General features: G+C 35.1%; 1 protein-coding gene and 1 pseudogene across 1 annotated transcript; one reads left to right on the plus strand and one right to left on the minus strand.

Annotated features, from left to right (window-relative positions):
- Positions 1–2446: 2446 nt before the first annotated feature.
- On the plus strand, positions 2447–3469 carry LOC116893219 (annotated as a pseudogene).
- A 5766-nt stretch (positions 3470–9235) lies between these two features.
- On the minus strand, positions 9236–10195 carry LOC116894248 (olfactory receptor 6F1-like). The gene has a single exon (XM_032895954.1). It carries the CDS (start codon positions 10193–10195, stop codon positions 9236–9238), a length of 960 nt encoding a protein of 319 aa, XP_032751845.1.
- Between the last annotated feature and the right edge of the window lie 950 nt (positions 10196–11145).

Here is an 11145-nt window from a genome sequence, read left to right on the forward strand (position 1 = left end):
ACAGAAAATACATATGTGGCTCTATATAGAGGAGTTTCAGATATAGTAGACACATATATAAAAATTTAAAGGAGAAATGGTAGAGTATCGTATAGTAAATTGGGTTCATGGTCATGTTATGTATTAAGAAAATAAACTTATTTTATATAGGTCATTCAGGTTGAAAAAGTATTTTGTTATAGTAGCCAAATAGACTACAATCCTTCTATTAATGTCTTTACTTGATTGTCTCCACTATCTGTAGTATTCATTCATCTATTATTCCAGTTTAATAGCTATTCATTTTTTCATTTATTTCAAAATGTCTGTTGAAATTTGTAGTCCTTCCTTGGAATGAATAATAACAATAACAAAGGTAAGTCCCTTAGTTTGTTCTTGAAGAATTTCCAATGTAATTGACAAAACTAAATAATAATATCATGCAGAGTGAACTATGGACCATTGAGCAAATCCTACCTACCTTTAGTGATGGCAAATACAATTTTATTGAAATAAAATCAATTTCACTTATTTACATATTATCTAAGGAAACTTTCATCTTAATATGGCAAAGCTCAATAGTTGTTAACAGGCCAAAAGTTCCTAAAATATTTAGAATCTGACATTTTATATAAAAAGCTCACAGGCCCTTGATTTAATGCAGTAAGTAATTAAGACATCACAGAGTGGCCAATATTAGTAAGTATAAGCAGTAGGTGGTATAGGAATGCATTCAAAGAGCGCTCCTTAATCTGTGCAAACATACAGGTTTGTCCTAACCAAATATTTCAGAGAGCAAAAATTTTTCTATACATCATAAAAATAAATTACTAGAGAAATGAAACAAAGATAAACAAAGCAAACCCCTAATTTCTATTATTGAACTCAATTAATATAAAATGATAATAAAGTTCTAATTGTTTTCTCTTAGATAATAAAAAGTCTCTAACTGTTTTCAGTATAGTACCAAAGTGTCCCCATGTGGGCACTGGTTTAAGAATCATGCCTTTGAGTAGCACCTGTCTTGAAAATGACTTACCAAATCAACTTCTCTTCTGCTGGATACTACTTTCATATAGCACTTGCAGCCAAACTGTAGTTGAGACCTATAAACTATACTTTAAGCATTGTATCTCATTTTGATACACTTTTTTATAAATCTGATCACATGCATTATCTAGATATGATATAGACCTGAGAGAATAGTATCTAGTATTTTCATGAATTTATCAATAAGTATAAATTAATTCTACTTAAGTTAACACAATGATATTATTTAAAAAATAATTTCTACCAGCATGTCTTTATGTTCTCTTGTTTGACAAATCTGCATAAGGGGTTAAGTCATATATTGCATATATCAACTGTGATTATGGTTACAAATTCAGTTATATTTGTTGAAGTCATGGACCTATATGCTCAAAGGAATGTTCTTTATAGTATGGAAACTATGCTATAATAAATGTAGGTGTAATATTTAAAGTGTAGGGCTTCTCCCTCCAAACGGTGCTTTCAGAGGCTAGGAAGGGCTGGTACCAGTGGGACAAGAAATATGCAAATTTTATTGCATAGAAGCTTTTGCATGCTTTTCATGGGGAGAATGTCTATCCTCAAGGAATGCAAGTATTTAACTAAGAGCATAAGCCTTTCTCTCTCCAGGAAGTGCTGTGTGGATTATGCCTGCTCTAGTTTTTGAAATTTGTTATCCCCTTTTATGATCAACACTTGGTTCTCTTAGATACACACAGCCATTCAATTAAGATAGAGTCAAGCCTGGCAACTGAAAGAATTTCTAAATATGTAAGGTTTTTATGTGTTTCTTTCCTGCTATTTATTTGTAATGTTCTTCATTTATGGCAAGCATCTTGATAAGTGGTGAGAATATTTGGTAGAGGGAGAGTGCATTTGCTGATGATAGCTAAGGGTTTCATGAAAGACCTGTGACTAATGTGGATACTCATGGTTAGAATTTGTGTAGAAAAGTATCAAAAATGGGAAACTGAATGCAAAGGCATACTACTTAAGTCTTTCCAGCCAGACCACCAGATTACCATTGGAATAGTAAGACAAATAGATTTATCTTCTATGTAATAAAAAGCTATTCCCAGATTTTCATAAAGAATATGTAATCCTTGCTAAGAATCTAAATTGCCACTTCTTCAGGATATTTTAAGTTCATTTTATATAAACAAAGACTTGATAACATTCCATATTTTTTGGGAGGATTTTGGCTTTCTCAGTAGACCATGAACCCTTATCAGCAGGAAATTTCTTCTTTTTATTTGTATTGGAGTATGTAGTATTAACTGAATTTATTTGGTAAGTGTCTGTCTTAGGGTTTTGAATGCTATGATAAAACACCATGACCGGTGCTGGAGCCACTGTCGCCGAGCCCATGCCACACTGCTGCTGCTCGCCTGTCGTCCCTCATTGTCCACTATCGGTCCCAAAAGATTCAAAGTCAAAGATGGCAATACTCAAGGACCAGCTGTATGTTAATCTTCTTAAGGAAGAACAATTCTACCAGAATAAGATTATAGTTATTCAAGTTGATGATGTTAGCGTGGTTATGCCCTCAGTATCTTAGTAAAGGACTTGACAGATGAGCTTGCCATTGTTGGTGTTCTGGAAGACAAGCTAATGGGAGTGATGATGGATCTTCAGCATGGCAGCATTTTCCTTAAAAACACAAAAAAATTGTCTTTAGCAAAGACAAAACTGCAACCTCTGCAAAGACTGCAAACTCCAAACTAGTCATTACCACAGCACAGGCCTGTCAGTAAGAGGGAGATAGCCGACTCAGTTTTGTCCAGTAAAAGATGAAGATCTTAAAGTTCATCATTACCAACATTGTGAACTAGAGTTCATACTGCAAGCTGTTTAATGCCTCAAATCTAGTGGATATCTGGACCTACATAGCTTAGAATATTAATGTTTTCCCAAAAGCTGAGTTATTGGAAGTGGTTGCAATCTGGATTCAGCTAAACATTGTTTCCTGAGAAAGGCTGAGTGTTCGCCCACTGAGCTAACATTAGTGGGTCCTGAGAGAGTGTGGTGACTCCAGTGCACTAAAGTGTAGTTGTGTGAATATTGCTGGCATCTCCCTGAAGTCTCTGAACCCAGAAATGAGCACTGATAGAGAAACAGAAAAGTGGAATGATGTTTACAAGGTGGTTTACAGTGAATATGAGGTCATCGAGCTGAAAGGTTACACATCATGGGCCATTGACCGCTCTGTGACAGACTTGGCTGAGCATGTGATGAAGAACCTTAGGTGGTTGCATCTCATTTCCACCACGATAATGGTCTATATATAATCAATGAAGATGTCTTCCTCAGTGTTCCACATATCTGGGAACAAAATGGAATCTCAGATGTTGTGAAAGTGATACTGACTCCTAAGGAAGAAGCCCACCTGAAAAAGAGTAGAGATCCCTTCTGTAGTTCTAAAGACTTCCCAGTTTCCTACACTTCACAGTCCAGGATATAGCATTACAGTGAAAGTCTTCTATGGAGACCCCACACTTCTCATCTGAACTGTGGTTAGTACAACTGTTTAAAGGTAGTCTGGCTAAAATCTCAGTTCCCTCAGCTAAATGGTACTTGTATAATGGTAACCAAGTTAGTGTGACAGTCCCACTGTCTCCGAGACACACTGCCAACTGTGTGCAGACTTTGATTACCCTGTGAGCCTGCTTCATTACTGTGCTCTGCGCCCTCACCAAACATGCCTAGGCTAATGAGTTCTCAGGTATTCATAACCTGGCTCCAGTGTGTAATTTCATTATCCATATCTTGTGCATAAATGTTCTATAGGATATTTTATGTATTATATGTGTCTGTAGTATACATTGAAATATTATGTGAAGTATAAGGTCTGCATATAGATGATGGAACTAACTACTCAAATGTCATGCCAATGGAAACATCAAATGAACTTTGAACAATGAAAAGAAAAGAAAAGAAAACAGAATATCATGAATTTTAGCTAAATAGATGGAACTAGAAATATCATCTTAGTGGAAGGTTGCAGACGCAAGGGTAGTATATACTCACTAATAAGTGGATATTAGCTAAAAGGTTCAGAATACCCATGGTAAAGTTCACAGACTTAGTGAAGCTTAACAGGAAGGAAGTTAACTTTAGTCCTACCTAGAAAAGGAAACAAAATTATCATGGAAGCAAAAGGAAGAAAGGGACCTGTAGGAGAGTAGATGGAGAAAGTAAATAGGGGACAGGATCAGCAGGCATGAGGAGAGAGAAAAGATAAGCCCTAGAGAGCCAGGAGAATGGATGGAAATATGCAGTACTATGGAGTAGAGGATGGGAGGAACCACTAAAGGCAGAGATCTGACACCAGAGGCTCTAAGGACTCCAAGGGAGATGACCCTGCTGAAATGTGTTGAGAGTTCTGCTCCCATCAAGAATATCTGCAAGAATTTGTCAATCAACTAGGACAGGGTAGTAGGCTCAGACAAGAATTTGACATTGGAATAAGACAAGGAAGAAAGTTCAAGATGAATACAGCTGAAGAATGTGGTCTTAGTATCTCGAAGGGTCTTGCTAAGACTGAATATAGTAATCATGAGACCTTTCTTAATGCCTTGTTTATTCCTTGACTACTTTGTCTTTGACCTAAAACTCATCCAATTTTTCACATGTACCTTATTTTTTTTATAAAATCTTATGGGGAAAATGACATGTCTATCTACTGGAGTTGGTCTCTTCAGGTTCCTTTACCCTATTGTTGGGCATTTCTGACCAAGCAGGCTCAGTCAGTCAACAGGGTTTCAAGAGAGGGACTATGGATTAAATAATGAAAAGACAATCATGCAAAGCAAGAAAGTAACCTCCTTGCAACAAAGCCAAGAAAAGAAAGACAGACAAACATAATTCCACCCCTAACAATGAAAATAACTAATCCTTAATATCTCTTAACATCAATGGATTCAATTCCCCAATGAAAAGACAGACTAACAGACTGGCTATGTAAAGAGGATTCAGCCTTTTGCTGCATAAAGGAAACTCATCTCAGCATCAAAGATAGATATTACCTCAGAGCAAATTGCTGGAAAACAACTTTTCTAGCAATGGGCCCAAAGAAGCAAGCTGGAGTAGTCATACAAATATCAAATAAAATTAACTTTAAACCAAAAGGGATCAAATAGTAGAAGAACGGACACTTCATATTCATTAGTGGAAAAATCCACAAAGATGAACGAACCCTCAATCCTAAATATCTATGCTCCAAATGCAAGGGCACCTACATTTAAAAAAAAAACTTACTAAAGCTCAAAATCACACATTGTACCTCACACATTAATAGTAGGAGATTTGAACACCCCACTCTCATCAATGGACAGAAGATCATGGAAACAGAAATTAAAAAGAGACATAGAGAAACTAACAGAAGTCATGAAGCAAATGAACTTAATAGGTATTTAAAGAACATTCCACCCTAAAACAAAAGGATACACCTTCTTCTCTGCACCTCATGGTAACTACTCCAAAATTGATCATATATTTGGTCACAAAACAGATCTCAACAGATACAGGAAGATAGAAAAAGTCCCATGCATCCTATCAGATCACCATGGAAAAGGCTGATCCTCAATTACGACAACAAAACACAATCCACAAACCTTAAGGAAACCAAGGCTTATTTGGTTTCATGTTTTGAGTATATGGATTCCTGATAGCAGGAAAGGCATGGGGTCACGTTTTACCTGTAATTATGAAGCAGAAAAGACACAATTAAGACTGTTGTTGCTCAGCTCACCTTAGAATATTTCTATCCCTGTCTACCCTCTACTCTCCAGTCTGGGATGATAGCATATATGTCCAGGTCCGGAATTTTACATGAGTGCCAGGCATCTAGACACAGATCCTCATGCTTGTAAGAAAATATTCTTTCCAATTGAGCCCCCCTTTTGGCCTCTTATTGGAATTTTAATTCTTTTAGACGAGCAATGGATTTTTGAAAATCATCCCCCCTCTCATGTATATTATGTCTTACACACACACACACACACACACACACACACACACACACACACACGTAAGTTATGAATTCTCAGGATTTATATTTAAACACAAAAAGAAAGATGGTTTTATTTTTCTTAAGGTTGATGGGAATAATTGGTTTAAGATTTTTATCTTTTGTAGTTCACAATTCACACTTCACTAATATAATGGCAATATTGGAATATGTAGAATATGTTTAAATGAAAATTCAATACATGAATGCTGCACAAAAATATAAACACAAAAACATTTGTATTAATGATTTTTCCAAAGGAACACAATAGTATGATATTTTGTTAATCAAATGAAATATTTAAAAGGATTTTAATTATGGAGTTAAATATGTACAAATTGCAAATGACCACATTTCACCTGTTTTGCTTGTATAGGGTGTGTCAAAACAAAATACAGTGATTAGATCAAAGGGCTTCTAAGAAATTTTAGCATTTTCCATTAAGTTATGTAATTACAGAAGTTAAAAATGCAACATGCCAAAACCAAGTGTATTATCCAAATATATTGATGGAAACACTGATTTTGAGTAAGTTACAAAAATTGGAGAAATTTAAACATTTTGGAGAAAGCTTTAAAACCTACAGTTCAAGACATAGTTAAAAATCCTCCACTGATTCTGATTATAGAAATAAATTATTATCATCAATGAAATGAAAAAAAATGACTATAAATGGATTGTCATCCCGGAATACCTTTTTATCAGTTCAGAATGTATTATTGAGATTATTTCTATATAACTTTGATAGATTTTTGTGGAAAATTTAATTTTTGAATATACTGTGGTACTTTTTGACCTAAATATCATACTTATATAAACATTATTTTGAAAAAAACCTTAGAAATATATATATCTCAAGCTTTAAATATACAAACTAGGGAAGTGCTGTTTATGTTATTTACAAGATATAGATTTTGCATACTTAAATAAAAATTTTCAAGTCAAGATGTATTAAAATATCACTGGGCACAACCAATAGCAGAATTGCCCACTGAATGAAACAGGATTGAAGGAATCTGTTCGCATCTGAGACCAACTCAACATAGAGCTGGCAAGTTCACCCCTTATACTTTTTTATTGGTAACTTTATGTTACACCAGATGTTCTTTTTTTCCACAAACCCACTACCACCCTCTTCCACCCTTCCCCCCACTCCCCATCTCACTGTCCTAGCATTACTCCTATAGTATAAAGGCTGGGTCCAATAGTTCATTCCCTGTTTAACTGAGAAAAAGTTCTTTTTTTTCTTTTTTTTTATTTACATTTCAGATGTTTTTTCCATTTTCCTTCCACAAACCCTTTCAAAGTAGTTCCTATGGGGACCTCCTCCACCCATCCACCCCTCCCATCTCACTGTCCTAGCATTACCCTGGGTTAGGGCATAAAGGCTCCACAGGTGTGAACGGTTCCCGCCAACTGATAACTGATCAAAAACACATGACTGGAGAGAAAATAGGTACTATGTGTGAATATAGTATTTTTATTTTGCTAAGTAGACTTGTCAAAGCAGCTCCTAAATATTTACATTAAAGAAAGATCCATGAAGCCCTGAGTCTTGGTCAGAGAAGCTTGGTTAGAGTATGCATCTTCAAGGCATACTCTAAGCATATTCATAATATGATGTGGGCTCATGAGGACTGAAACTTCCCAGAGAAGTTATAAACAGCTGAAGGTTGTAAGGAAAGTGAGAGTCATTGTCTTCAATTTTGTAGCCATTGATCCATGATCCAGTGGATAGCTCTACATCCATATCCAAAAATGTCCCTTGATAAACATGGTCATAAAACAGGAAGACATAAAAGTGGGGTGGGGAATTTTTCAGCACAGAGCACTTTTTTGGTGATAAGGCATATAGGAAGGGTTTAGTGAGACCAGACTATCATACAACTGTATGAAAATTTTAGTGAATAAACTAATTTCATGAAGCAAAAATAACTATTATTTTTTATTGGATATTTTTTATTTACATTTCAAATATTATTCCCTTTCCCAGTTTCCTGTCCATAAACCACCTATTCCTCCCCTCCTCTTTCTTTTTAAGGGTATTCCCTTCCCACCCATTCCTATTCCCAAAATAATTATTCTTAATTTTTTATATATTCCAGAAATATTTCTTAGTGGAATTCAAGAAAAAAATTTTTGAAATGTAAATAAAATACCAATTTAATAAAAGATGAAAAAAATTCAAGCATGGAATAAATCTCTTATTTTATTATAGTCTCTTAATTATGCCATACAGTGGCTCTCAAGATTCACTTTGAGTAGCAGTCATCTGGTGATTTGTTGTACTACAGATTCTCATTCTGTGTCCATGATTGTACTGTGGATTCTCTAAGTTCTTTCTAATGGCAGTCACTCTCACACATAGAAGCACTATAGAGACAACCCGATAAACACTCACCAGAAAGATATTTGTGATTTACTCTTCCTTGCTATCTCTTTGTTCTTAAAAAGCACTAAAATAAATAAAATAATAAAGATTCTTAATTTCCATTATGAAGCAATGGAAAACTTTCAGTGCCTTGTGATTTTTCTTTATTCTTAAGAGAAGAGCTTACTATGTTGCATAGAATAATTATGTTTCTGGGTCAGTATCCTTAGAAGTTAAAACTGTAGGTGCGTACCATTTAATTTAAAGTCATAGTTATCTAAGCATGTTAGAAACCCAATTCTTATATTATCTCATTTCAAGCCTTTTAAAATGTTTTAATCATGATGCCATTTCTAATATGCTAATTCTTATTAATTTCTTTACAATTTTACATATCCAGAAAAAACGTGTTTGTTTAAAAAAGTTATGTAGCTACATCTTTGTTAACAAATAATTGTAAAACTTTAAAAGTTGCATAGGAATATTTATTGCACAAATTTATTTTTGAAGTCTTTTGATTAGGTTTCCATTAGACTCTTACACGGACATACACTGCTTCCTTTATTACAAACATTTTGGACTAGGCTTTCTTTAAAACTATTAATTTGGAACAAACATTTGTGGGAAATCTTATTGGCAAATAGTTTTCATTGTTTAATCTATCATTTTGTTGTTATACTAAATATTATACACTAGAATAGCTATAAAATGATTTTTCAGTAGCATTCAAAGCAAACTATGAAGTATACATAAGTGATCATGTCAGAATCATTTTTAAAACTAAATTCAAATTTTTACCATGATGAAATGTGCCTGAGACCACCCTCCAGAGTGTAGTTGTTGCTTTCTCAAACTCCATGCGTGGTTTTGCCCGATAAAAACCTCTTTTGAGATAGAAATTTCTGGAAAGCTTTCATCACATCTTTGTTTCTCAAGGTATATATGAGAGGGTTGACTAAAGGGGTGATCACACAGTAGAACACTGAGACCACTTTGCCGATTGTAAAGTTGTACTTGGCTGGAGGTCGGACATAGGCAAAGATTATGGTGCCATAGTACATGGTCACGACTGTGAGATGGGAGGCACAAGTTGAGAATGTTTTCTTCCTTGCTTCCCGGGAGGACAGCCTGATTATTGTGACCACAATGTTACCATAGGAGCTCATTGTGAGAAGGAATGAACTGAGAATCACCACAGAGGTGCACGTGTAACCCAAGGCCTCCACTAAGAATGTGTCTGAGCAGGAGAGTTTAAAGATGGGGTCAGAGTCACAAAAGAAATGGTTGATTTTCTGTGGGCCACAAAAATTTAACTGAGAGATGAGTATGGTAGGTAGCAGAGGGGCAATGAAGCCTCCAATCCATGATGCAGCTGCAAACCTCAGGCAAATGTGAATACTCATGAGAAGTGAGTAATGTAGAGGACGGCATACAGCCACATGCCGGTCATAAGCCATAACAGCCAGCAAGATGCACTCAGTTGCTCCCAGAGAAAAGAAAAAGTAGTACTGAGTGATGCAGCCTGCAACAGGAATGGTGACAACCTTTGTGACACATGTAGCCAGCAACTTAGGAACAGTGGCTGTAGTGTACCAGATCTCCAGGAATGACAGGTTTCCTAAGAAGATGTACATGGGTGTCTGTAGTGTGGAATCCATAAGAATAAGGAAAATAATGAGGGTGTTTCCCATGAGAGAAAGCAAATACACAGTGAGAAAAATCATAAACAATGGGAGCTGTAGTGAGGAGGAGCCTGGAAATCCTAGAAAAATAAACTCTGTCACTGTTGTTCGGTTTCTTACATCCATATTTCTTCTTCTCTGCCCTGAAGGGGATGAACAGCACCCGGGTGATCTTGGGTGAGTGGTAATCAGAAGTGGAACAAACATTCATTTCTACTGTGATAATAACTGATGCATAGCAACCAGAGACAATGAATACTGTTAGAAACATAACAGACATATTACATACAATATACATGGGTCATATCACTTCACATTGAAAATAAATATCTAATATATATAATTTAATCATATAATTCTTCAAAATAAAAAGAAACAAAGTAAATAGGTAACATACTTATCATTGTATCACACAGATTGTAAGGGAGGGATGAAATCCTAATAACTTTACTGAAAATCAAGGAAGAACAAAGTATTACCTTACCGCCAGGAGATCATCTGGTGATGTGAAAATGCAGAAATCATGATGCAGTTGCTAGTAAAGGCCTTCACAACTGTACAAATACTACCCTCACTTTTGAATTGATACTCTTCATTTACATATGAATTGGAAGAATATAGGATCTGAATTAAAACAGGCATTTGTTTATACACATCTATTTAATGTTCCTGATCTCTGGAATATTTATCTTCAGTATCTTTGAATCTTCCTATATCCTGTCATTGGTCAGAACAAATTGATGAAAGTGAGAATTCTTACCATTAGAGTGAATAGAATTCCCCACGGACATATTCATGTATGCTGTATGTTATACTTCTAGATATATCTAATTACAGTACAAAGGTGAAATAACTGCACAGCCATAATAAACTTTTTCTTATGTTATATTTTAAATTTTTGAACTGAATATATACCTCTTTTGCAATTAAAGCAAAAGTAAAACTGAAACGTCACTTGGATATCTATCTGCAGGTTCTTATTTTAAATCTTTCTGGAAGTTTTAGTTATAAAACTCAATTAATACATTATGTGCATGCTTCATGCTATAAGTATATTACACAATTTTGTTGCTTAT

This window comes from Rattus rattus, chromosome 2 (assembly GCF_011064425.1).
Source record: "Rattus rattus isolate New Zealand chromosome 2, Rrattus_CSIRO_v1, whole genome shotgun sequence".
NCBI classification, from domain to species: Eukaryota; Metazoa; Chordata; class Mammalia; order Rodentia; family Muridae; genus Rattus; species Rattus rattus.

Coding starts and splice junctions, on each gene's coding strand:
- LOC116894248 (XM_032895954.1), bottom strand. CDS start 10,195: ATGGATGTAAGAAACCGAACAACAGTGACAGAGTTTATTTTTCTAGGA.